The sequence below is a fragment of the Podarcis erhardii genome, assembly GCF_964252035.2.
Source record: "Podarcis erhardii genome assembly, chromosome: 4".
NCBI classification, from domain to species: Eukaryota; Metazoa; Chordata; class Lepidosauria; order Squamata; family Lacertidae; genus Podarcis; species Podarcis erhardii.
The window spans coordinates 84,511,216-84,538,959 of record NC_138508.1 but is presented as its reverse complement, the minus strand read 5'-3'; the positions used below and the strand labels follow the sequence as shown (position 1 = coordinate 84,538,959).

General features: G+C 44.9%; 1 protein-coding gene across 4 annotated transcripts; it reads left to right on the top strand.

Moving 5' to 3' along the window:
• The first annotated feature begins 1,697 nt into the window (after positions 1 to 1,697).
• Positions 1,698 to 11,941, top strand: LOC309340577 (protein-lysine methyltransferase METTL21E-like). Of its 4 annotated transcripts, none has more exons than XM_081859464.1 (6): positions 1,698 to 1,880; positions 2,156 to 2,258; positions 4,025 to 4,110; positions 8,879 to 9,036; positions 9,392 to 9,509; positions 10,574 to 11,941. In XM_081859464.1, exons 3-6 carry the CDS (start codon positions 4,038 to 4,040, stop codon positions 11,008 to 11,010), a joined length of 786 nt encoding a protein of 261 aa, XP_081715590.1. In that variant the 5' UTR covers positions 1,698 to 1,880; positions 2,156 to 2,258; positions 4,025 to 4,037; the 3' UTR covers positions 11,011 to 11,941. The 4 variants fall into 4 exon arrangements, 3 of the variants coding, with proteins under 3 accessions (XP_081715590.1, XP_081715591.1, XP_081715589.1); XR_014156063.1 differs by lacking the exon at positions 1,698 to 1,880 and having other exon boundaries at positions 1,907 to 2,258; positions 10,574 to 11,484; positions 11,518 to 11,941; XM_081859465.1 differs by lacking the exon at positions 1,698 to 1,880 and having other exon boundaries at positions 1,905 to 2,198.
• Positions 11,942 to 27,744: the final 15,803 nt, after the last annotated feature.

Sequence of the window (27,744 nt, the reverse complement as noted above, 5' to 3'; positions counted from 1 at the left end):
AAATATGTGTTACTAATATAAATACGATCATGTAAGTGTGTGTGTTACCGTATTTTTCGCTCCATAGGGCACACCTGACCATAGGGCGCACCTAATTTTCAGAGGCGGAAATCAAGGGAAAAAAATTGATTCCCCCCGCCCCCCAGCTCTGGGAGCAGCGGACAGGTTGCAGGCAGCCTGTGCGCTTCTCCCAGACTTCCCTGCTTTTGCGGGAGGTGGGGGAATTCCCCCATCTCCCGCAAAAGCTCACAGGAGCCACGCACCCTTTAAGGAGCGCACGGCTCCTGCGGGCTTTTCTACAAGGAGGAAGAAGGGACTGACACGGCCAGTCAGTCCCTTGTCCCTCCTTGGGGAAAAGCCCCTAAGAGTAGCGCTCTTTAAAGGGTGCACAGCTCCTGCAGGCTTTTCTATGAGGTGGGGGAATTCCCCCACCTCCCGCAGAAGCCCGCAGAAGCCGCGCGCTCTTTAAAGGGTGTGTGGCTCCTGTGGGCTTTTCTATGAGGTGGGAGAAGGGACTGATGCGACCAGTCAGTCCCTTCTCCCTCCTGGGGAAAAGCCTGGAAGAGCCACACGGATGAGGAATTGTGTATATCGGAGTGGAGGAATGTTCTCCATTTTTTTCATGTTCCCCTGTTCCTGCTTACTCTGATCCCCTGACTGCTTCTAGGTCTTGGGCTATTCCAGTGATTTAGTGACGACTGATGGATCATCTATCCAGTCACTCAGTGGTGTCAGAAAATAGGATCATGTGGTGAGACCCTCAGTTCACTGGGGGAGTAACTGCTGTATTCTGGATGCTGGATCCATGGAGCCAACGGGAAAGAAAAGACCTTGCTAGGCCACTGTTGTGCCCTGGGATGTGGGAGCAGTAACAAAGGCTCCTAAGCACTGCTGCTCTCCGGCTCTGTGGGGCAGGCAGCGAGTAGGACTTAAAAGGCAAGTGAAGGAAGAGACAGGGTGGAGTAGCTAGTGCCCTGCGTTCCATCCCTGTTAAGGTGAAACCCATAGTATTTAAAGAGCAGTCAGTGAATTTTCCACTGCGAGCCTGATTTTCTGATTTGCATGGCACACGTACGTGAGAGTGAGACAAATGCTGATTCAGCAATCTGTTTTGCTTGTTCCTCTGTGGTTCCATAGGCTCTTGCCTTTCTTTTTAAAAGCTGCACAGATGCATCAATTCATTTATACAGTCATAATTCGCCTTATTAAAAGAAGTACATAAAAAATAAAACCAACCACTTGCCAAACTGCACAACCAGATTCCCCTACCCTGTTCAAACTGAGCAGTCATCCTGATTTGTTTGCAGGGATGTTAGATGAAGGTAAAAAGGTAAAGGACCCCTGGATAGTTAGGTCCATTCAAAGGTGACTATGGGGTTGTGCTGCTCATCTCCCTTTCAGGCCGATGGAGCTGGCGTTTGTCCACAGACAGCTTTCCGGGTCATGTGGCCAGCAGGACCAAACCGCTTCTGGTGCAATGGGACACTGTGACAAGTGCCAGAGTGCATGGAAATGCCATTTACCTTCCCGCCGTAGCAATTTTTCTAATTGCAAGCATGCTTTCGAACTGCTAGGTTGGCAGGACCGAGCAACGGGAGCTCACTCCGTCGCGGGGATTCGAACCGCCAACTTTCCAATCGGCAAGCCTAAGAGGCTCAGTGGTTTAGACTACAGCGTCACCCGTGTCCCACATTCCCTCCCCCAGCAGGTTTTCCTGTCAGGTTTGTTGTGCAAAAGTGCCAGCCGTGTATGCTGGGATGTGATCAGATCCTGCTTGGAAACAGCAAGAGCCAAGAACTGCCCTGAATCGTGCTCCAAAGTCGCAGAACTAGTTTTCCACAGGTCTCCTTGAGGGAAAGGCACATCAACAGTGCAAACAGGTTTGGAAAGAAGAAAGTCACTCTATTTTGGTTGTGTGTGAGAGCACATGCATTCACTCACTACTTTGTAGCTGGGCATTGATGAGTGCAGCTTGTATAACTTCTAGGAAATACCCACCCCCCTTCTTATGCAAGTGCTCCGAAGAGTTTTTCCCAATGAAATTCAAGGGGTGTGCCCACTTTGTTAATCGTTGCAGCTGTCAGGATTTATAAATTCTTCCCTGGGAAGTGCTGCTGGCAAGTTACGTTTCAGACTTTCCTGCTTTTCTCTATAGCGCTATTTGCAGACTGACCAGTGTTGGGGGAGAGATTCTGCAGGTGTGAATTTTTGCCTTCGCTTTCTGTGGAAACCTGGAACAATAAAATAAAATAACCTAGGTATGTTGCTTAGTGCATTGCAATAATTGTTGTTGTTTTAAAAAATTAAAGGCACAGTTTTGATGTAGCTTGTGTTTAGATATCTAGTTGTTTTTCATCTGAAATATATCACTCACAGTCAAAAGATATCCATATCTAATCAGCAGGGTGCCAAGTTAACATTTCTGAGCGCTGTAAGGTTGTTCCAGATTACGGATAATAATGTCCTACGGGGGTGACCTTTAGAATAACATTTTGTGCAAAGGCTTTGAAAGGTAATGCTTGATCAAGAGTGTCTGTCTAAACAATACTGTCAGTCAAAGCGCAGCCAGGTTTTTAGGTCATTTTTCTCGCTGCTTCTCTTCAAAACAAAGGTGCAGGTCCTGTGCACACTGCCCTGGGAGTAAGCCCCACTGAACAGAGTGAAACTTACTTCTGAGTAACCATGCATGCATAGGATTGCACCACACAAATCACAAACAGCTATGCTCATATTCTATGTACAGGGCAATCCTATTCAAGTCTCGTTGAATTCAGTGGGGCTTAGTCTCAGGTAAATGGATAGAGGCTTGTCACCGATTTTATTTCCTTCCGGTTGATTGCGTGAGAAACTCTCAAAACAATTATTTCCCCCATTCAGGGAAATTAAAGTGGGCTGGGAGAAAATAGGACTAGTATGTGTTAAAACCTGGGAGTGGGGAAAAGATTGTCCCTAACATTCCTTCACAAGGATGATTGTGTAGCACAATCCTTACAACACTGAAAATTCTGTGATTTGTGTGTGATGCTGCTGCTGCTGTTGTTTTTAAACTTTTCTTAGTTGTTTTTGTTATATTTTGCACATAACCTTGAGATAACTTATCAGCTTGGATAGCTCAGTTGCTTAGAGTGTGCAGCTAATAACTCCAAGGTTGCAGGTTTGATCCCCCTATGGGACAGCTGCATTGCAGGGGATTGGACCAGATGATCCTATGATTTATATCTATCTATTTATATATCTATAATCTATGGAAGGCTATTATTATTATTAATCTACAGATTCACTTTGTTCATTCTGCTGTCTAAATGTCCTTGCTATGGCTTTGGTGCACACTTGAACCAGATCTTCTAAATACTTTACGCACGACCATTACTTGCATAGCCTAACACAGTGGCATAGCATGGCTGGGGGGCGGTTGCCCCGGACGCAAAATTGTTAGGGGCACAAAATCTCAGTGCTGGCTCAATACAGCTGTGCACTTCTGTTCCTGGGATCCTTTGAAAACGGCTTCTCTGTATAAACCAGGAAGTGACCTCTCCAGGCAACGGAACAAGTCTTCTTTTCTTATCTCTGTGGCTGCGATCTCCTGGGTGACATGGATGCTGTTAGGCAGCTGAATGCACATATGTACTCTGTACATTTCCCTCTCTCTCACCCACCCCCTCTGCACAGCCCTGGGCTCTGGCAACCCAAGGTATGCCACTGGCCTAACAATAACCAGCATGGTTGATTTATTGTTGGTTATACTGCCGTAGCATAAGGCCTCTTATTGTCGTGATAGCCAACATGGTGTCGTCCAGATATTATTGGATGGCAGCTGCCATCATCCCTGATTCCTGGCCGTGCTAGCTGGGGCTGATGAAAATTGTAGACCAAAGCATCTGCAGGGTACCACATTGTCCACTCCTGACATGTATGCATTTGAAGCCAAATGCATGACAAATGAAAGAAAATGCCATGCCTTCCAATTCGTTACTAAAGCTGTGCTTGGCTTTTTTTTTAAATAGTTCTTCCTTTGTATTGCTAGGCCATTGTATGAAATGGAATCCCATTCATTGCAACCCAAGCATCTTGGATCAGATGAAAAATCCAGAAAACCAGACAACAAAAATGGTAAATATTTGCTGGCAAGTGACGCATGAGCCGCTGCTTTGTACCTTTGCTACACCTGAGGTCTATCACGTCTCTAAGCTCATGTCCAATCAGTATTTCCAAGCTGTCTTCAAGGGAAGCCCCACATAAAGTTAAGAACGGTAATCTAGCTGGGAGGCTACCAGAACATGGGTTACTGTGGCAAGGCTCTGATCAAGTATACATTAGGTGTATACTTAAAATGCAATAGCTGCACACCTAAAATGCTTAACAGGTATGCAGCCCTTGAAATTTTCCATTTTTGGTGTGTGTGTGCGTGAGTGAGAGTGAGAGTGAGAGAGAGAGAGAGAAAGAGAGAGAGAGAGAGAGAAAGAAAGAAAGAAAGAAAGAAAGAAAGAAAGAAAGTGAGAGAGAGAGAGTTTATATAGGATTATGATGATCCACACATGGTTATTGTAAAGACTCATCAACTTTTGCCAGGGAGCCCTAAAATACTTGCTTATCACTTGTAATTACACAATGAACCCAATAATGCTAATGTTGCCTTCAGGTTCTTGTTGCTTCCCTTCAACTTCTCAGAGCCTCCTGTTGGATCTCTAGTCATACACTCTCCTGAAGGGACTTAAAAATTAATAAATCACAAACCTATTTCTGGTCTGGAATAAAGCTACAAAGAGGCAGAGGGAAGAATGTGCAATGAGGAGCTACTGCGGGCTCCTGTACAAACAGTACCACTCATAACTTGTGTTGTGAGTTGCAAAACAAACAAAGATATACATGTAAGTCCACAGGAACAATTCCAAAACTCACATTAGGGCAATATTTTTATTGGGCCAACCGGAATCTTACAAAAGAGTGTGGTAGCTTTTGAGCTCTCCAGAACTTGGATGAGGACATCAGGCTCGATGGTGAACATAAGTGGCAGTGGGGGAGAGAGCAGGAATTTTGGCTGATTCTGAAGACATGATGGAGTTTGCATTGCCTTGTAGTCTTCAGATAGTAAGTAGGCAGCAGACATTAAAATGAAGCTCTAGTCCAGCAGTTCTCAACCTGTGGGTCCCCAGATGTTGTTGGACTACAACTCCCATCATCCCTAGCTAGCAAGACCAGAGCTCAGGGATGATGGGAGTTGTAGTCCAACAACATCTGGGGACCCACAGGTTGAGAACCACTGCTCTAGTCCATTAGGTGAGTTGCAGGTTTTTGGCTGTTGGGAAGAAGCAGCAGGCAATAATTGATCCCCATTTGAGAGGGGGGATATAAAATCCAGCTGTTACCCAGACCAGTCTCTACTTGAAAACTTGCACACTCTTTTTTGGAACATTTTGGTTTGCCCTAAGAAAGAAATTGCTCAGATGTGGATTTTGGAATTTGTGCAATAGAGTTGTAGAGAACCTTCAAGCTGAAACATCAACAAGTATTTTTATGTGACCGTGAGAGAAAATCTCTTTGCAACCAGATCCCTGGCATTTTAGGGTCTTGGCAGGACCCTTGATCCTTTTAAAAGAAATGTGATCTGGTAATCCAGTCTTTCACCCTCAACTTCAAAAAGAAGCTCTTCCGTGTAGAAATTCTGGTCATTTCACATCTTCATTATGAAGCCATACAGGAATGCAGCTTTCCAGGTGCATTTGCAGAAGTGATTGTGGTGCTATCGCTGTTGATTAGGAAACCTTACATAGGCAAGGAGCAAGAGCCATCCTGAAGGATTATTGATTTAGTGTGAACTCAGCATTTCACGTGTTTTGATTTCCTTAAAATAGAAGCAAGAAAGAGTAGAAGGGGGACCTTTAGCATATTCTCCAAATCTGCCTGAGTGAGCAGATTAACTAAGAGAGCAAGTCAATTTATGGGGCCAATAGGCTGGAATAGAATAAGTGCAACTGTAAACACCCTGATCTGTTAGATGGTTTAGTGTTGCATATATATATAATCATGTGTTCCTAGGCTGTATCTATGACTTGGCAAAGTCCTGAGTTGACCTCTTAGAAAGCAGAGGACTTGAACCCACTTGACCTTACACTACTCACAAACTGTAGTTTGTTAAGGTTGAAATTCTCAGCACCCTTAATAAGCTACAGCTCCCAGAATTCTTCAAGCATAGCTGCCAACTATTCCCTTCTCTTTTGAGGAATCCTATTCGGAATAAGGGAATTTCCCTTAAAAAAAGGGAAACGTTGACAGCTATGCCTTCGAGGGAAGCCGTGACAATCTAAAGTTGTATCATATTGCCATTGAGTTATTTCATTGCAAGGCACAACAATAGGGCTGCTTTGTTGAGGTTGTTGCTGTCCACCCCCCTCCCTAGGTTTGGGCTACGTAAACACACACATGGCTAGACTCAAAACAGTATAAATTCAGTATATAGATTATGATACTGATGCTGGACCTGGAAAAGAAAGCTATTGCCCCAAACAGGGCACATAGCAGCTCCAGGGGTTATTTTCATTTGGTATGGGGAAAGACTTAACTCTCTCCCTTCTTTACATAGTGCTACAGTCCAGATCCCTTTTTCGTTGGAAATTTTCTTTTTAATGTTGTGCAAACATTTTCAGCATTAAAAACACACACAAATACACATGAAACCCTGTTCTGTGGGTCTTCCGTGCTGCTTCTAGGTTTGGCCCTTGATGAACGTTTATGAAATCATTCTCCACACGTGTCCATTCATGCCTGCTTTCACCACTGCCTCCATCAAGACAAGAGTTTCTGTCATTTTTGTGTGGGAGAAAGCATGTGCTCAGGGCATATGCTGCATCGCCATGCTGCCACAGTATAGGGTTTCCTAAAAAGTGCCAGCTGGAGTTGCTTGGCAGCATTTCAGCAGGACACTTGAGGGCAGAGCGGATTCCTTGTCCCAAAGCCCTGTCCACCTTGACCTCCCCTGACCCCTTACAGTTTGACATAAACTTACCACGTTAGCACTTTTCTTTGAGAATGGACAGCATGATGTCAGGGCACTGAAGAGTGGTGGCTAGATATTGAGGATTGGGGACCAGGAGAAGGTGGGTTGGAGACTTAGAAGAAGGGAATCTGTGAACTGGGGAAACCTGTAACATCCGGGAGATGAGAGTCAGAGGCAGGAGAAGCTGCAAGGCTGGAGAGTGGAGAACAAGTGCAGGAAGGAGGGAGAGAGAGAATTCTCTTGCTCCACTGGCTCCCAGGACCAGAAGAGGATTGAAGAAGGAGGAGGAGAGGGTTTCATGCAGGCAGAGTCTTCAGCTGCTTGCATGCAGTTCGGATAGGGGAGATATAAAAGCCAAGATCAAGGCCTTTCTGTGTTGTCAACTGCCTCCTCATTGCAAGACCAAGCAGGAACCAAGGAACTGTGGCTTAGGCTGGAAGAGAACCTGTGAGCCTGTAAGATGTGGCTTCCTTTAGCCTTCGGGCAATTTAAAATATGAACCTATGATGAGCCTCCGGCAGTGGAGGTAGATCTTACTGAGTGTGTCTTGTAGCCATTGATTGTCTAGTTCTGCATGAATTGGGCTAATCCAATTCTGAAGACATCCGAGTTGGAGGCCACCACTGCCTCCTTTGAGAGTGAGTTCCATAGTTTAGCTATGCAAATAAATTCCTTCCTGAATCTGTTGGAAAATTCCATTCCAACTTTAGTTGCAGACATGGAACTGTTGCATGTCACATGTCTGTTTACATGCCAGCACAGCTTGCTGGGAATTTCCATTGTGAGTATAGCTTTTGCTTTTCTCTGTCTCTTGGAGAAGACAAAGACAGAGACTACATGTTTCTTTGTCCTGATTTATGATTAATAAATCCGTAGTTGTAGTATGCTTCCACAAGCCTCACACCTATTCTGTGTGCGCAGTTCGCTCTGCTGACATAGTGTGCCCTGGCTTTGAAGCCTGGGTCGCTGATTTACGTTGGAGCAGAGGCCGATGGGTCTTCGCAGCAGGACGGCTGGAAGGAGATGACCCAGCCGGGGTGAGCCAGCTGGCCTTGCAACGCTCTGCAGCCTGACAGAATCTTCCATCATTCAGTCTTCTATTCAGGCGGTTTCAGCCCATGGCAAGAACTCTATAACTCTTCTGTTTCTTTTAAATATATTATTAAAGATTTATTAGTTTACAAAAAAATACACGCATTGTCTCTTTTTTCAAGTTGTGTTTTCTACAGATCAGTTTCATTTGTTGTGAGACATTAGTGTTATATACAGTGTTAGGTTGGGAAGAACAGAGGGAAAGTACACACAGGAAATACAAGACAAACTAGGGGATACCCAGATGCCCTGGCTAACACACCACCAATTACATGACCTCCTAAACAACCCACGAGTAAAATCAGCAGCAACTAGGTCCTTGACAACCTTCGAAAAACCTCCTCCTAACAACAAAGGGACCTGGCAAAGGGATGGTATCCACAGTATACAAAATACTGCTTCAAAATCCACAAACCCCCTTGACGTAATCAAAAAGCAAAGAACTCAGTCTGAAACTCACTTACAGATTGTACCTAACTCTATAACTTTTCTAACTTCTATGTCTCATTGGTGCTGAGTCAAGGTGGGATTCCGTTCTATTATTATAGCTTTATAAATAGCAAGCGTGATAGATGGCAGCTCCCCGAGGCCACATATATCATGCTAAACAATTATTGTTAGGGACTTTTTGTGGGCAGGGACATAACTCAGATGGCTTCATGCTCAGCAGGGCTGCCTGGCCATATAGAGGTTAGTGGCTTTTGCGATTAGGTCACTGCACTATCGTTAGCTGAGCTGGGCTACCTCTCGCTGTTATTATGACACATGGCCTTTCCATTGTTTTATTACTAGGACCAAACGGAGATGAACAGATAGTCGCAGAGATCATGGGAAGGTGTTTCTCCCCTTCGCTGATAACCACCCAAGCCTGGGAAGGCTTCCATTTTGTTGGCCACAAGATAAAGATCACGGAATCCACCGACTGCTATGGAGCTGTCGTCTGGCCTTCGGTATTGCAGGCAAACAAGACTGTTGGCTCTGATACGTGAAGCAGAGCACAGTGTGAAACGCAAGGGGTGGTTGTTTAAAGCCTGGGGAAACTAAAGTTCTGGGAAGATGAGGCTCTAAATACAGACAGCTCATGTATTTGGGGATCAGAATTGCTACCCAAAAGGAGCAATTCACTGCAAGATCAACAAGCTCCATCATCCATACAAGGAAAGCCTTGCTGCTGCTATTATTAATAATAATCAAGGCATATGCATATTTATTTATTTATTTATTTATTTATTTATTTATTTATTTATTATGCTATTTCCCCTGTCAATTTGCTCTTGTACTGTTTTTGTTTTTCCCCATCCACAGGCTCTCGTTATCTGCCACTTTTTGGAAACTAACATGAAATCTTATAACCTGGTTGACAAAAATGTCATTGAAATTGGAGCTGGGACAGGCCTGGTCTCGATAGTAGCCAGTTTCCTTGGTGAGTATGGGTAGTGTCCTCTAGATCAGAAAGTGGTATTCCAAGGTGTGTGTGTGATTTTAGTGCACCTGTGACCAAGGAGTAGCATGTCAGCTCAAAAACAAAAGTAGCAACAGAGACAGGGGCTCATTATCTTTTAAACACAGGTCTCTCCCCCCACCCCATATAGAAATGTGGTTTTGCAGGAAGAGGGCATGGTAGATAGACCATGTAAGGATGGATTTAGACACTAGGAGAGGAAATATTGTTTTAGTTATTATCCTTCCTTGCCCATGTGAGTGAGATCAGCAGAGTACCATCCATTGTGGCCAGAACTTGGAAGACAAGGTTGATTTAACCTTCTAGAAACAATAATCCAGGATTCTTTAAGGTAGGCTGGGTTTTTCTTGGTATTACCACTTTTCTCCACCTTGGAAACAGCAATCGCACACACATTGTTTTGTGAAGAAATAAAAGTAGCATTTACTTACATATTCTAGATTTTGAATTAGCAAAACAAAGGCAGGTTTATAACTACTATCTAAGTTACAAAAGTACAAAATGTAAGTTCAGAAATGGTGTCTGAGCTGCACGTATGGTCAGCTTGGAGGCATGGTGAAGAAAGAGAAATATGCCTTGGCAGGAAGGAAGCTTGTAGTATTACAGCTTCCTGCCAAGGCAGACAAAGGAAGTGATCTCACAGAGTTCTCTCTAGCAAATTTTACAGGGAAGCTCTGTGAGCCTCAGCCCTTTCATGTGCCTATCTGGCAAAGTGTGAATTGTTGGTTTGGCGGCAGTAATGACCCACAGACCAAAGGGTTGTAACTCAGTCTGCTTTCTGTGCCGAAGGTCTCAGATTCAATCCCTGGCATCTTCACACAGGGCTGGGAGAGACTTCCTGTCTGAAAATCGGGAGAACTTTTACCAGTCAGTGTAGATGTACTGAGTTATCGAGGAACCAATGGTCTGACTTTGGTCTAAACAGCTGCCCATGTTGCTACTGTCTTCAATGATGCCAGAGAGCATTCCTGCAAAACTGTCTTAGATTTGCTAAGCATTCATTCTGTGGCCCCTTCCTGCCACAGGTGCACGTGTGGTTGCCACCGATTTGCCTGAATTGCTGGGGAACCTTCGATACAACCTTGTCAAAAACACGAAGACCAAATGCAAGCATGAGCCCCAGGCAAAGGAACTGTTTTGGGGGGTCGACCTGGAGAAGAATTTCCCCAGGGCTTCATGCCACTTTGACTACATCCTGGCGGCCGACGTTGTGTACCACCACCCTTACCTGAACGAGCTACTCCTTACCTTCGACCACTTGTGCAAGGACAACACCGTCATCATCTGGGCCATGAGGTTCCGACTGGAGAAGGAAAACCAGTTTGTGGACAGATTCAAGAAACTGTTTGACCTGGAGGTTATAACTGATCTCCCCAGCTTAAATATAACCCTGTTTAAGGCAAAGAGAAGGCATAAAGCGAAAAGGCCTTCCCTTTTCCCATCCAGACTGCTGGTTAGGTGATTGTCAATGCATGGGTCTCTTTTGTTAGCCAGGATTAGACCATTTCTCATTGGATTGCTAGGTTTGAACGTATGATACTGGTAGAGCACTCAAATGTTTGGTCCTTGCTTGCAGTCCGAAATAATACAACACATCAACAGATTCATGATGGTCCATGCACACCTTTGTTTGCACTGATAATGAGCCGCAATACATACCTTTACAGTGTTACCCTGGGTTAAGTACTTAATTTGTTCCGGAGGTCCGTTCTTAACCTGAAACTGTTCTTAACCTGAAGCACCACTTTAGCTAATGGGGCCTCCTGCTGCTTCTGCACCGCCGGAGCACAATTTCTGTTCTCATCGTGAAGCAAAGTTCTTAACCTGAGGTACTATTTCTGGGTTAGCGGAGTCTGTAACCTGAAGCGTCTGTAACCTGAAGCGTATGTAACCTGAGGTACCACTGTATAACTATATGCAGATACTAAAGTGCAGCGTTATTCATAATATTGCTATGAATTTGTGGAAGGAGGCAGATTCCCCCATAATTCCTTATTTAGTAAATGGTAGAATTTCGCTAACGTTTGGAGTATTAAGAGAAGATGTAAAAAAACAGTGTAAAAAAAACACAGGCTGAGCTAGTTCTCTTGTTCAGGAGATTTGCTGACAGAGGTGCCAACAAAGACAGGCGATGGCAGAGTTCATTACCCTGACAAACGGTGGCACATTTAGCGTCAGACAAAAAATGGGGTGGCTTCCCTCCTGCAACTGGGTATTAGTGGCAAAAGACAATAGCAGAGGTGAAGGGGGAAGTTTCCAGCTTGACTGGCTTCTGTTCTGGAACCAATCTTCCTGAAGCTATGAGGAGAGCAACAAGAGACACTCTTGGCATGTAATGTTCTGCACTCCCTACATGTAAACTCAGGTGTAAATAAATCGTATTTCTTAAGGATGCTACAGTCTCCGACGTGTCTCATTCCGAAGGAACACAAACCCTGGTGAAGTGTCAAGACCCCTTGCTACCTCTCGGCAGAGATTGGGGGCACACTCCTTTAAGCAAAACAAATTACTTTAGTGGTATAGGGATAGAGTTGTAGAGGAGCACATCTTTAGTTCCAAAACAAACATTTGTACTAGAAAACTAACTTGCTTGTTTTCTATGTACAGGGATTTTTAGTTTACTTTAGTTTTTGTATCTAGGTCCATTGAATCCCATATGAGTGCAGTCAAGAGAAATTTGAGCAGAAAATTGCCAAATGTAACCTTTTCTAAAATCACTCTGGAGAGCAGAGGGATGAGGCAGCTGATGTTGGTGACTGTTGCCACAAACCTCCGACGATGCCTAATTCTGCCCTAAAAAGACTCTTTCTCTGCCTTCCAAGGGGTTCTACTGTCAAGCAGCACTTGCTGCCAGAAAGTTATTCCTGATGTTTAGTCAGAACCTCCTTTCTTGTATGTTCTCTGTTGCTTTTTATTACTCATTAACAACACACTTTTTGAAATGCTCCCAGTGCCATTTTCCATAAATGGGTTGGGAGGCACCTGGAATTCTGACTTTGTAGGAACTTGACATTATCCAAGAAAAAGCAATTGAATTTGAACACTAATATATTCCTTGCAGTGAAGGGACGTGGGTGGCGTTGTGGGTTAAACCACAGAGCCTAGGACTTGCCAGTCAGAAGGTTGGTGGTTCGAACCCCCGCGACGGGGTGAGCTCCCGTTGCTCGGTCCCTGCTCCTGCCCAAAGTGCAAGCAGATAAATAGGTACCACTCTGGTGGGAAGGTAAACGGCATTTTCGTGCACTGCTCTGGTTCGCCAGAAGTGGCTTAGTCATGCTGGCCACATGACCCGTAGCTGTACACTGGCTCCCTCGGCCAATAAAGCGAGATGAGCGCCACAACCCCAGAGTCAGCCACGACTGGACCTAATGGTCAGGGGTCCCTTTACCTTTACTTATTCCTTGCAGTGGACTGCAGTGCAGCAGGTGCCAACGACAGAAAGTCTGTATTTGAGTAGCTTTGGCAAATCCATATGAAAATGAGAAATGTTTCACGTGGTCCAGTAATTTTCCCCAGTGTTGTTCCTTTGAAAATATATCCTGCTGCACAGAATATGTGTTTCAGCTCAGCAGTAGAGGATCTGCTTTGTATTCACAAGACCCCAGGTTCAGTCCCTGCGAAGGGCTCCTGTCTGAAACCCTGGAGTTCACTACCAGTCAGTGTAGACAATACTGAGTTGGATGGACGAATGATTTGACTCCGTGTGACAGCAGCACTGTGTGAGAGGTTTCAGTGAGCAAATAGAATGTTAGCACTCTGTGCTAGAAACATTTTGCTGTGCTGCCACCTAGTGGAAACCTGGGATCAATGTGGGCCCTAATCATAAACCACATAAATACCCCGTGCAATAATTCAAAGCAGAATTAGGTGTGAAACCCCCAGCACCCTGACTTGGCAGTACTGTACATCAGATGCTCACCAATGTGCAATTTACTTGTGGGTCCTTTATCATGGACCGTTGTTTTCACTTTGGAGGTGTACCAGGGCAACGATCCAATCTGCTGCCATGAATGGTATACCAAATTTTTTTACACATCACTTGGGAAGACAGGTGAACTAATGCCAGTGTACTGGAAGAAGCAAAGATCACCAGTGTAAAAACGATGATTCTTCAACATCAGCTTCGATGGACTGGTCATGTTATTCGGATGCCTGATTATCGTCTTCCAAAGTGACTATTCTAAACTTAAAAATGGAAAGCATAATGCTGGTTTATTTTTTTAATTTTTTAAAAGTTTTATTTAGGCATACTTACAAACAAACAGACAGACAGACAAAACAATATAAAGTACACAAACATTAAATACACCAGCATAATGCTGGTTTAAAGAGGTTTAAAGACACTCTCAAGGCAAATCTAAAAATGTAGTATAAACACCGGCAACTGGGAAACACTGGCCTGCAAGTGCTTCAGTTGGAGAACAGCCTTTACCAAAGGTGTCATGGACTTTGAAGACACTCAAACTCAGGACGAAAGGGAGAAACGTGCTAAGAGGAAGGCATGCTTGGCAAACCCTCGCCGTGATCAACTCCCGCCTGGAAACTAATGTCCCCACTGTGGAAGGATGTGTGGATCCAGAACTGGCCTCCATAGTCAATTAAGGACTCACTGTTAAGACCGTCTTCGTGGAATCTTACAATCTTTTTTTTTTTTTTAAATTTTTATTGGATTTTCACGTTTTATAAACACACACACACACAAAAGAAAAGACAAAAACAAAACGTGTAATTTCATATCCTTACTTTCTTAACCCCACTTCCTGACTTCCCCCCACCCCCCTTCATACATCCCAATTCAAATAATTAGCTCAGCAAATTCTTATCTCTCATCCTTTACATATTGTTGTTATTTTTTAAAAAATTAATTCTTATTACTTGGCCAAATTTTACTTATCCAATTTTCTTATAAATGTTAAATCCTTTTCTAAGGTCAACCCAAATTCCCTTCCACGAATTTCCCCCTTTTTATATTAAATATAGGTCAAAATAGCCAAACACAAAGGTCATAAAAATTTTGAAATTCTGTTCTCCCCTCCCTCCCTACCCCGGTTTCTGTCCCTTCCCAAATAAGTGTCCACAAAAACAGTTTTTAGCCTGGATTCCTCACATCTGAGGCCTTCAAGTCTCTGTCAGTCTCTCTCTGACGGTTTTGTTGGTAACCCTCTTTGTTGGTCGTCAGGTCTCGAAGGAGCTCTGGCACAGTCTCATCAAATTTTCTTCCATCCGAAATACTTGGTAACAGCTGCTGCAAAAGGTCAACTGATCTCCCATACTCAAAGAGGAAGCCCCAATCATATTTCTTATTTCTTTTAAATTCCAGTGTTCCAAGTGTTCCAGGGGCTTCCTCCTTCCTCTTTCGCATCTTTCGCAGATTTTTAATCCAAAGATCTTCTTCTTTATGTTCTAGCAATGTAAGCTTCTGGTTGGTACTCTCCACCTGTACTTTCTCCACTCCTTCTTCCCTCTCCTCCAGTTCCAAAGATGTCTCTTCTGATTCAGCTGCAGATTTTTTTCCAGTCAGATTCTTTATGCATTCAGCAGAGTTGCTTGTTTTAGAGTTCAAGGTTATAAGTTGTTTGTTCATAGCCATGCTCTGCTCTTGCAGTATTCCCACGAGAAAAAACATTCTTTCTATCTCTGCCTGTAATTTTCCATCTGCAGCCATTGTAATGTTTCAGAATTCCCCCTAGGGGGATTCTGGTTACTTAATAGTCCTTTCCCAACAGTCCGTTACTTTGTTATTTATAACTACTTTGTTTCCAACCACTTTGATTCAAATATAACAAATGTAACAAATTTAGTCCAGAGAGATGTTAAATAATAAGATTTTTAACTTTAACTGCCCGTTTGACAGCTCCTTTGACAGCTGTCAAACTCCTTGTTCCTTTTCCTCCAGGACGCTCCCGGGTCCGGGGGGGGGGGGGGTTTAAACAAAAACTTCTAAAATTCCACTCTTACTCTCCAGCACAAATCTTCTTCTGTCAAATTCATGGAATTATTATCTTTTAAATCACACCGAAAAAAAAAGAGATCTCTCCACCTTAGTTCTCCGATCCTTGCTTTAAGTCTTTTGTAGGTGGGGGGGTGCGGACTTCCCTTAAGCACATCCCCCAGTTGTACCGAATTCAAGGGTAAAAGTTTTAAAGTCCAAATTCCATTCTACTCACGGGTTATTTCAAGTCCGAATTTCAGGGAAAAAAGTCAGCGCTCTCCGGCCATGGCTCGCGGCTTCGCTCCACTGCAGTAGCGGTCTACTCACAGCACCACGCCACTCTCCGTACCATCTCCGTAGCCTTTAAAAAGGCTCTTCGTGGGTCGGGGGGGCGCTTAAGGTGCCCACCGAGTCACCAAGTCCGCAGGCTTCCGCGCCTGCGGTTTCTGAGGGTCCCTGTGTCGCCGTCGCGGTAGGACCCGTCCCCAGTAGAGCCGATTCCCTCCGGAGCTCGGAGGGAATCCGCCATTAGCCGATCGCGCTAACCCGGAAGTTCGGAATCTTACAATCTTACTCGGCTACGAGTGATCGCCAAAGAAGAAGAAGAAGACCAAGCAATGCATGCATTTGGCTTTGTGTCATTCATTGTGCCATCACATCACTGCATGCCTCATTTGCGAGTCTTCTCACTGTGCCCTGGAAGGACATCCAGGTTGGATGTCTTCAAACATGCACTCTGAAGTGGTATAGCCCTTCAAGAGTTGCGCCACATGCTGCATCTCTTTGACTGAATTGGGCATTATAGGCAGCAGTTATTTCAGTTGGGGAAGAGATTTATTAAGACAGTGATATGAGCGAGTAGAGAGGACAGGAAGAGTCTGCTCTTCATGCTGTTTCCTCCCAATTAGAGAAAGTCCTTCATCATCAGTGGAAGGAAAAGATGGAAAAGTCAGAAGAGCTAAAACAGCTGCAGACAAATTGTGCTCCTACCCAACATAGTTTAGGCATCTGTGCAGAGCTCATTTAATCAATGAGAATTTCATTGCTGATCAGCGCCAAAAGGACTGTAGCGTGGATTATTAGAAAAGATAGATGAAAGAAAAGAAGCCCTTCTTTCCCTAGTAGTATATGGCTTAATAGTTGCATGAAAGATCTTTCGCTCTAAAATAGTTTTAAAGTAACCTGCTTCAAAGTTGAATTATGCAGCCTACATAGAGAAGACAAAGACATATGCGAAGCAATGGAAGCAATGCTTCAGCTCTATTAACATCAAAAACAAAATGAAATCAAACTACACACATACAAGTTTCTGGAGATATTTTATTACCCCCAGCCAACTTTCAATGGAGCTCAGGAGCATAAAATGTTCCCAAACGAAACCATGGGTCTGAAGAAGGGCATTCATGCAGCTTCTCTGGATCAGGATTGAATGCTAACCTAATTCCACTGAATTCAGTCGGGCTTACTTCAGCATTAGGGACGCGGGTGGCGCTGTGGTCTAAACCACTGAGCCTAGGGTTTGCCAATCAGAAGGTCAGCGGTTTGAATCCCCACGACGGGGTGAGCTCCCGTTGCTCGGTCCCTGCTTCTGCCAACCTAGCAGTTCGAAAGCACGTCAAAGTCCAAGTAGATAAATAGGTACCACTCTGGCGGGAAGGTAAACAGCGTTTCTGTGCGCTGTTCTGGCTCGCGAGAAGTGGCTTAGTCATGTTGGCCACATGACCTGGAAGCTGTACACCGGCTCCCTTGGCCAATAAAGCGAGATGAGCGCCACAACCCCAGAGTCGGCCACGACTGGACCTAATGGTCAGGGGTCCCTTTACCTTTACTTCAGCATTAGGATTGTAGCCCATGTTTTGGTATGAAATACCCCAGGGGACATTTATACTTTATATTGGTCCAAGGCAAAAAAAGGAGAGCACCCGAATGGCAAACATCAACACTGTAGATCTATTGGGATATTTTATGACCCAGGTGCTTTTGTTATCGTCTAGAAAGAAAAAGTGGAACTGGTTATTGTTATGTACTGAAGTTCCCACACTGGGCCAGCGGGGGGATACTGTAGATAGTTATGCAAATGAAGGATCGAAAGTGACATTCAGTGATTGGATAGTTTTAGAAAGTTGCTACAGTAACGTTGTACTGGAGCTCTATATAAGCAGGCTGACTGAGCCCTTCAGCTCAGTTCTGTTCTGGCCTCTGAATAAACAAGAGCTGTTTGAAGAATCGCTGTGTCATCTGATATGTTCACCCACAACTTAACACTTATAAGTGGCTGAAATTTGCAGACATTGTCACCTGCGCAGTAGCGAACATTGTCCCAAAGGACTATTTCTGAGCAAATTCTGCAAACTTGCAAGGATTTCCCCCTTCCTGGTTGGAGAAGGCTTTAAATTAAGACTTTAGTCTGAGATACTCAAGTCAGGGTCCAGTTCCAATGTATTTGTTTTACCATTTGCAAGCACTAATTGCACGTCTGTTTCACTGTTTGTCATGCAAAGTTTTTGTTCAGCAGGCTTCCTGGTAGGGATGGCTTATATGTGTTAAACAGAAAGCGCAGACAGTGTGAACATTTCTTAACACAGTAGAATCATAGAATCATAGAGTTGGAAGAGACCACAAGGGCCATCGAGTCCAACCCCCTGCCAAGCAGGAAACACCATCAGAGCACTCCTGACATATGGTTGTCAAGCCTCTGCTTAAAGACCTCCAAAGAAGGAGACTCCACCACACTCCTTGGCAGCAAATTCCACTGTCGAACAGCTCTTACTGTCAGGAAGTTCTTCCTAATGTTTAGGTGGAATCTTCTTTCTTGTAGTTTGGATCCATTGCTCCGTGTCCGCTTCTCTGGAGCAGCAGAAAACAACCTTTCTCCCTCCTCTATGTGACATCCTTTTATATATTTGAACATGGCTATCATATCACCCCTTAACCTCCTCTTCTCCAGGCAGTAGCCGGAATGAGATGTTACCCTGTAGATCAGTTTCAGGGAGAGCGGAGGAAAAGCTTCCAAAACATGGAAGGAAGCACTAGGCCTCAGTATTTTTCCAAGCACAATTCAAAGCGTTGGTGCTGACCTTTAAAGCCCTAAATGGTCTTGGCCCTATATACCTGAAGGAGCGTCTCCATCCCCATCATTCAGCCTAGACACTGAAATCCAACACCGAGGGCCTTCTGGCGGTTCCCTCGCTGTGAGAAGTGAGGTTACAGGGAACCAGGCAGAGGGCCTTCTTGGCAGTGGTGCCTGCCCTGTGGAACGCCCTCCCATCACATGTCAAGGAGATAAAAGAACTATACAACTTTTAGAAGACATCTAAAGGCAGCACTATATTGGGAAGTTTTTAATGTTTGACGTTTTATTATGTTTTTATACATGCTGTAATCTGCCAGAGTAGCTGGGGCAACCCAGCCAGATGGGTGGGATATAAATAATAACATTGTTGTTGTTGCTAATATCTGCAGATTAAGATGTTCTCAAGAGTCACAGGAGCAGGTGCGGGAAGGGGGAGTTGCCAGATAGGAGGCAATAATAATAATAATAATAATAATAATAATTTATTTATACCCCACCCATCTGGCTGGGATTCCCCAGCCGCTCTTGGTGGCTTCCAACCAAATATTAAAAACAATACGCGGTCAGACATTAAAAACTTCCCTAAACAGAGCTGCCTTCAGTTGTCTTTTAAAAGTAAAATAGTTGTTTATTGCCTTGACATCTGCTGGGAGGGTGTTCCACAGGGCAGGCGCCACTACCGAGAATGCCCTCTGCCTGGTTCCCTGTAACCTCACTTCTCGGAGCGAGGGAACCGCCAGAAGGCCCTCGGCACTGGACCTCAGTGTCCAGGCTGCATGATGGGGGTGGAGATGCTCCTTCAGGTATACATCGAGGCCGTTTAGGGCTTTAATGGTCAGCACCAAGCCTGTTTACAATGCAAGGGAGGGTGCCAGCCCGTTTGCTACAGAGCAGTGCCCAGTATTTTCTTTGATCCTGCCATAGAACTTCAGACACGCCTCTGATGGGATTCTCCAGTGCAGCCAGTAGGCATTGCAAAATATAATGGGCCTGTCCAGGTAATTCAATTTTCTGGCAGCCAAAGCAGAGTGGGAAAGGCAGGTGAATAGAGGATGATTGTGTGTATCTGTGTGTGTGGCAAACAGAGGGGCCGGACATGTAAGGATCAAAAGAACAAAGGATGAGATACACCAAACCTTAGAAAGGGAATGAGATGATAAAGGTTATTCTCCCAGGAGGATCAGCAGTCGCTAGACATGGAACAGTTAGCAGCTGGAATCTTGACCTCAACTCTTATCCCCTCTTCAATCCCTCCCTTTCTTATACCACTTGAAGTGTTGGCCTCTCCCCCCCCCTGTAGTGGTTAAGCAAACTTTCTCAAACTATTAATATTTAACAGTTGGGTAAATTATTAACAGGTACGTAAAATAAAACCAACAATCGGGGAAAAAAGAATGTTTTGCATTCTGGTGGCTGGGAACGCAAATGTCGAGACCCTTCCCCTCCCTCCGATGAATGGGTTTTATTAAGAAGATTTATAGACAGGTGCATTGTCAAGCTGTATTTTAATTAAGACATAACTGCTAAAGGAGCTGTTCAATAACGGGCGCTTTAAAGTCAGGTTTCCCTAGTTCGGAGATAATGCAGCTAACATTTCAGCTTTGATGTAAATCCAAGATACCGTGGACGCATCTCCCGTCTCTGCTTCCCATCCAGTATGTCACACTTGAGATAATGATCAGGGTTTGGTTACCGCTCTAAAAAGAGCTTTTACGATCCATCAAGGAGCTGCCGTTACAAGGAGCCGCCACCGGGCGTCAGCATGGCTCTTCCCCCCCACAAAATTGGGCTATTTATTTCGTCAATTAAAAAAATGGATCGGGGTGAGAAGGGCGGGTAAGAACACCAGTAAGCATAAATTTGTGCAGAACTTAAAAATAGCAAATCCAACAATGGGATCTGTATTGTCAGCTCGATGCAATGCATAAAAAACATATTGTCAGGAGGGATTATTTCAAGGGGTGTTAGATTTCTCTCGAGTTACTGAATTTGTTGTGTATAAGAGGCTGAAGCAAAGAAATAGTCTGGTTTATTTTTGAATGGGATGAGTATGGATCGGGGGAGGGGAGGCTCCAGATATTGTTAGCCCCAGCCAGCAATAGTCAGTCTGATCAGTGCCAGATTTATGTATAAGCTAAACAAGCTATCGCTGAGGGCCCCACTCTCCTGCCCCCCAATATACTTCTTCGTAATTGTATTTCACTATTAATATAAAGGTAAAAGGTAAACGGACCCCTGACCATTAGGTCCACTCGTGGGCGATTCGGGGTTGCGGCGCTCATCTCGCTTTATTTGCCGAGGGAGCTGGCGTACAGCTTCCAGGTCATGTGGCCAGCATGACTAAGCCACTTCTGGCAAACCAGAGCAGCGCACGGAAACGCCGTTTACCTTCCCACCGGAGCGGTACCTATTTATCTACTTGGACTTTGACGTGCTTTCGAACTGCTAGGTTGGCAGGAGCAGGGACTGAGCAATGGGAGCTCACCCCGTCGTGGGGATTCGAACCGCTGACCTTCTGATCAGCAAGCCCTAGGCTATGTGGTTTAACCCACAGCGCCACCCGCGTCCCCACTATTAATATTCTTCTTCTTAATTGTATTTCAATTCAACAATTGATAATATATATATCTTGTTATGTGCAAATGGCTTTAGATACCTATTAGGTCCATAAATTACCATATAGCATATATTCAACACAAAAAACAGTGACGATTCATTGTTGACAAACAACAGCTAGATATATAAAGGGCCCCATTACCTTCAGTAGCTTAGGCCCTCATCAAACCTAAATCCGGACCTGGGTCTGATGTGAGTTGTAAGGCTACATGTTTCCTACCCCTGTTTTAAACATCCTGGAGACCAGAGGACCAACATTTATCCACACTTCTTCTAGAGTAGCCTTTCCCAACCTGCTGCCCTCCAGATGTTTTGACTGCACCAGTGCTGGCTGGGTTTGATGGGGCTGTGGTGCAAAACATCTGGAGGGCAGCAGCTTGTGGAAGTCCGTTCCTGAGCCTGGAAATCTGTTCCACAAACAACTGGCTTCCATTAACCCAGCAAGCTGAATGCCCCCAGTGGTTACAACACTTGCTCTTCCCTTTGACAGGCGGTCAGTTGAGTCGCCTCTTGTTCACTCCTCCTTTTGGTGAACAGGAAAATGGCAGGGAGCACTAAGGAACTTTGGGGCTTGCTGCTCTTGAGAGAACATACAACATAGAGAGGCACACATCCCCCTATCTCTAGAGCAAGAAGCCCTCTGCATGAAAGACAGTGCTGCTGTAGAAGTAACAGGAAGCCGCGATGCCATGTTTGGAGCGGCAAAACTATATTATACATTTAAATGGCATCAGATCGCTTTAAACAGTCATGGCATCCCCCAAAGAATTGTGGGAAGTGTATCTCAGAATCATAGAATTATAAAGTTGGAAGAGATCTGAAGGGTCTTTAGTTCAACCTCCTACAATACAGGAATCTCAGCTAAAGCATCCATGACAGATGGTCATCCAACCTCTGCTTAAAAACCTCCAAGGAAGGAGAATCCACCACCTCTCGTGGGAGTCCGTTCCACTGTTGAGCAGCTCTGTCAGAAAGATCTTCCTGGTGTTGAGTTCGAATTTCCTTTCTTGTGACTTGAAAAAGCCTGCATGATGTCTGTAGACCACAACCTGCCACTTCACAAGTGGGGAATGTTCATCTTGAACTATTGATCACATGCTCCAGATGCTAAGTATAGTAATTTAGTTCGCTGAAATTGTAAATGCTTGTATGCATTAGTATGTGTTTAAATTAGATTTGGCCGGCAAACTGAATTCTAGAGCGTTCTCTAGTAGTTCCCATGTGATTGGCTAACGTTGGTCACAAGGGCTATATCTAATGAAGGAGAGACTCCATTTTATGTGAAGCAAGATGACTGTGTTTGGGAATCCACTGTGAACACTGCTAAGTTGAATAGAGTGGTGGAGTGCTTCTTCGCTGCTTGAGAGAAAGAGAGCAAAGCTGCAGAAGAAGGTAAAAGTGAAAACCTCTCATAATAGTCGGCTGAGCTCTGGAAAGAGAGGAAAAGACAGTTGTTTCGAAGTTAGAAGAAGAGACTGTAAGCCCATGCTTGGATGAGCATGTGACTGTAATTAATATATTTTAATTCATCTACAACTATAAGTTTCTGCAAGTAAAGGTTTTGTACGTTGAAGTCTGGACGTTGTTTAATTTCCAAGGAAAAGTGTCAGTCATATATATGATTTGAGCTTCTTAGCTTGTTTCTGCTACACTTACTTCAACATTGGAGCCATTCTGTTTTGCTAGCACATCTTTTAAAAACTCTGTAGATTGCAGAATAATGGAACGCAGCCGATAATAGGTGGAGAAAAAAACACCTTTGGCAAATATGCAATAACAGGGGGCGTTAGACTAGGGCTGCCAGATGTACACAGATATGTCCCTGTTGCCGTATCAGACCGTTGTTGGAGAGTGTTGTTGGAGACAGCCACAGGACAACAAGCAAGGGTTCAAAGGCCGTTGATGTCAGCAGCTGCAATTCAAAGCTACCTGAAGAGGTGAGAGCGGCTTCTGAAGGTAGCTCCGCCCGCAGCAACGAATTGAGACACTCTGAATGTCTGTCATAATGGTGAACTTCCATATTGTGGCTCAAACACATCACACACAGACACAGACACAGAGAGAGGGAGGGAGAGAGACCCCTCCTCTGCCTTTCCCGTACTGATTTAAATGATTAGGAGAAGAGTCACTGACTTGATGGATTCAGTAAGGTTGAAAACTTGAGCCACATCAGTTTGGTTTTTTTTTTGTTTAAACATGATTGGGAGGATTAAGCAGCATCAGCGATGTCCAGGGGGTGGCAATCAGAGAAACAGAACTCAGCAAACAAGTGTCATTTTGTGATCCATACATTATAATCAGCCTTCTGCTTGCTGATTATAATGCGGATAACTTTACTCTTTTAAAAGGCCTGACAGTAAGAGGTACCACTGCGACCTCTTTAAGCCTGGCCTGACCCAGTAGTTGATCTCTGCCTGTGGCATAAGGTGGACCGGACTGCATAGGTCAGGGGGTGCCAACTACGCTGGGGCCTATGGGCACATTTGCAAACTGGGGAAACTTTTGTGGCCACTGCGTTTGCACCATAACTGGGGGTGTCACAAAGCCTCTTCCACTGACTAAAATATAATGCTTTTTCCAAGCCTAATTTCAGTGGAGGGGACCTTGGGGTACCAGCGATGGCCTTCTGAGGATGCCATGTTGGTGATACCTGACAAAGGCTACCTGATTGATGGATTGCCAGGGCAAGCTCCCCACATAGCAGGGGGCTGGGCTTAGGTGGTCTTTTAGTCGTTTTTTCTGTGTCTGGTCTCCAATATTGAATCGCAGCAAGTCCAGAACAAGTTGTTTTCCACCTCCGCCTTCTTAAAAAACAAACAAGCGCCAGGCTTCATGTGTACAATACTTTATAGCACATTTGGGATAGGATAGCCTGACTTCTGTGACCTACACTTTGGTAATCTCGAGGTAGTTCATGGGGGTGCCTCTGGAGACGGTTTGGAAACTTCAGCTGGTGCAAAAATGCAATGGCCAGATTGCTCACCAGAACTAGACTATTTGAGCATATAACTAGGGGTGCCATATTCCCAAAAGTGAACATCCGGACAAAGTTGCTGAGCTTTTTTATTGGGATTCTGGGGGATTTTTAAAGCATTTTTTAAAATAAAAAATAATAATCACCCTACTTGTCAAACGTCTGGGTTTTCCTGGGCATTTTGCTAATTCAGCAAAAATCTGCACATATGCCATTTTTGCAGCCCGATTCCCGGATGTGTCTAGGAAAACCCAGATGTATGGCAGCCCTAATATAACACCAATCCTGGCACAACTGCACAGGCTGCCGATTAGTTTGGGGCCCAATTCAAAGTGCTGGCGTTGATCTGTAAAGCCTTTCACAGCTCAGGACCTCAATATCTTAAAGCAGGCACAGGCAAACTCGGCCCTCCAGATGTTTTGGGACTACAACTCCCATCACCCCTAGTTAACAGGACCAGTGGTCAGGGATGATGGGAATTGTAGTCCCAAAATATCTGGAGGGCTGAGTTTGCCTATGCCATGCCTCAAAGATTTCATCTCCCCATATGAACCCTGCACTTGTCATCTGAGGGCCTTCTCTATGCTAACATAATAATTATATTAATTCTTTCCTATGCCAGACCCCTCAAGTGTCCAGAATTATTCGGGACATCCTGAATTAGCAGAAGGTGCCCCTGCTTCTCCTCCCAATCCCGAATATTCCAATTTTGCTCCCCTGTGCTGGCCGTGCCAGAGTGAGGGAGCAAAAGACAGGTGGTTTTTTTAGTTCTGTTGTGGTGTGAGTCCAGAAACAGGACCAAAAAAACCAGAAGAAAAACTTATTGACCTCCTCGTCTGGAAGTTCGCCTGCGGTGATGGAGGAGATGGAGGCAGGTCCAGTCTGTGCTACATCAGGAGATGCGGTGAGGGCTGGTGCAACCTTCCCCAGGCTGCTCAGGTCTATAACACGTCAGGAGATGTAGTGCAGGCCGGGCTGGCCTTCCAGCAAGCTGCACCAGGCTTCTCCCAATGGGGTGCCATTTTTCCCGACACTCCCAGAAGCTGCAGAGGCCGACGACTGGAGAACAGTGGGTGGTGGCGACTGAGGAAGCGTCAGCAGCAGGGAGCCGACAGGGGACAGTGTCAGCAGGGTGGTGGTGTCCCCGAATTGCCCCCCAAAAAACATTGGGGGGTACAGTATACTGCAAAACAAAGACATATCTCAGAAGCAAAATGCAGCAATAGTGTAGTCCAGCTAGGCTACCGAGAAGATGCACAAATGAATTCTCATGGTCAGAAGCATGAGGAAATTATTTGATTGTTGTGGGGCTTCTCTTGAAGCAGCCTGCCAAAGGTTCGCTGGGCAGGGCCAGGGATTGTCACCGAAAGAATGCTTTATCTGTTTGCTTGCTGTATTCAATTAGATATTTTACACCTATTGCCTCCAGTGAATCAGCCAGGCAGGAAATCAGCCTGACCTTTCAAAAGTAACTGACAAGGTTTTGTGAAACACAATTAATTAAAGAGACAGGGCAAAAGTTTCCACTCAAATGATCTCTCTCTCTTCCCCCTTCCCAACATGCAATGCTTTCTGCTAGAGATCAGCCTAATGCATCACACCCGATTTGGTGCTGGTTCATTACGTATTCAGCAAGGAGCAACCCCTCTCACCAAGTATGGTCTAAAAGCTATAAAATATTCTATTTGAGAAGGATCGGCTCAATTATACCTTTCTCTCCAACGACTCTACTCATTCCCTAGGTGATAATTGAAGCAATCAGTTTCTCATTATCCAACTGATCCAGCTACAGCATTTTAATTTTAGAAATTTCATAATTTCTGGTTTAATAGCTGATGACGTTAGCGTAAACATCTGTTTATAAAATACACAAGTGATTTCCTTACCTGGCTCGACACCCTGAGAGCGTAAGCTTCATCTTTAGCAGAGTCACGGGGCATAAAACTTAACACGGCTATCTTGGTTTCTGACATTCCCGGGTAAACAAGGGCATCATTGTGTACAGACTAGCAAAGTTCGCATCACTGTGGTCGGCTATTTTTGCTTTAACACATAGTAGTCAATGGAAGTGAGAGCTGGACCATAAAGAAGGCTGATCACCGAAGAATTGATGCTTTTGAATTATGGTGCTGGAGGAGACTCTTGAGAGTCCCATGGACTGCAAGAAGATGAAACCGATCCATTCTTAAGGGAATCAGCCCTGAGTGCTCACTGGAAAGACAGATCCTGAAACTGAGGCTCCAATACTTTGGCCACCTCATGAGAAGAGAAGACTCCCTGGAAAAGACCCTGATGCTGGGAAAGATAGAGGGCACAAGGAGAAGGGGACGACAGAGGATGAGATGGTTGGACAGTGTTCTCAAAGCTACAAACATGAGCCTGACCAAACTGCGGGAGGCGGTGGAAGACAGGAGTGCCTGGCGTGCTCTGGTCCATGGGGTCACGAAGAGTCAGACACGACTAAATGCCTAAGCAACAACAAAGTCAATGGAAACAATCAAGGTCTGTGGAAGAAAAGGGGCTACAATCAGGAACGTGGCTGAGCCGGACAAAATCAGGGCCGGCTCTGCCATTTGCAGACTGAGGCAGACAGCTGCCTCAGGCAGCAGATCTTCAAGGATGGCAGGGGTAGCTTTCAGTTATTCCCACCAAACCCCCCAGCCACTCTCCTCTCTCGGTGTGTGTGCATGCCACACAACCTGCCCGACACCCACTAAACTTGCCTGGTTTGCTCAGGTGTGATAGCAGATAGCATGAACATAAGAACATGCTGGATTCATGGCCCCGGTGGTCTAGCATCATGTTCCCACAATGACCATCCAGATGCCTATTTAAGGCTGCTCACATACCACACATTTAAAGCACCCCTCCACAATCCTGGGAACTGTAGCTTGTTAAAAGCGCTGGGAATTATAGCTCTGTGAGTGTAAACTCCTGGGAACAGGTGAAAAGGTGCTTGAAAAGCTGTACCAGGAAGGTATCCCTTGCACCTCTGTAGGAAGGGAATTCCAGAATTTAGGGGCTGTCCTAAATGTCCTCTCCTGAGTCATGATTCCCCCAAACCTCTGACCTCAGAGCAGTCAAGAGGGCAGCCTTTGTTGCTCTTACCACCAGAGGGGGCCTATAATGTATATTCCTTTCCCGGCATGGGCAGCTGGATGGAAGTCCATGTTTGGATCTGAGCCTTGGGGAAGAAGAAGAAGAAGAAGAAGAAGAAGAAGAAGAAGAAGAAGAAGAAGAAGAGTAGTAGTAGTAGTAGTAGTAGTAGTAGTAGTTTGGATTTGATATCCTGCTTTATCACTACCCTAAGGAGTCTCAAAGCGGCTAACAATCTCCTTTCCCTTCCTCCCCCACAACAAACACTCTGTGAGGTGAGTGGGCTGAGAGACTTCAGAGAAGTGTGACTAGCCCAAGGTCACCCAGCAGCTGCATGTGGAGGGGCGGGGATGCAAACCTGGTTAGCCAGATTATGAGACTACCGCTCTTAACCACTACACCACACTGATTCCCAATGAAGCAAAGATCTTGAGCAGTTTTATAGGTAAGAGTACCAGCCAATGATGAGTCCATGGAACACAGTTTTGTCCTGTTGCCACATATC

Excerpts from the sequence above, each read along its gene's own strand:
- LOC309340577 (XM_081859464.1), top strand. The coding sequence starts at position 4,038 with ATGGAATCCCATTCATTGCAACCCAAGCATCTTGGATCAGATGAAAAA. Across the intron at positions 9,037-9,391 it reads GAGCTGTCGTCTGGCCTTCG|GCTCTCGTTATCTGCCACTT; the intron begins GTATTGCAGGCA and ends CCCCATCCACAG. Across the intron at positions 9,510-10,573 it reads GATAGTAGCCAGTTTCCTTG|GTGCACGTGTGGTTGCCACC; the intron begins GTGAGTATGGGT and ends TTCCTGCCACAG.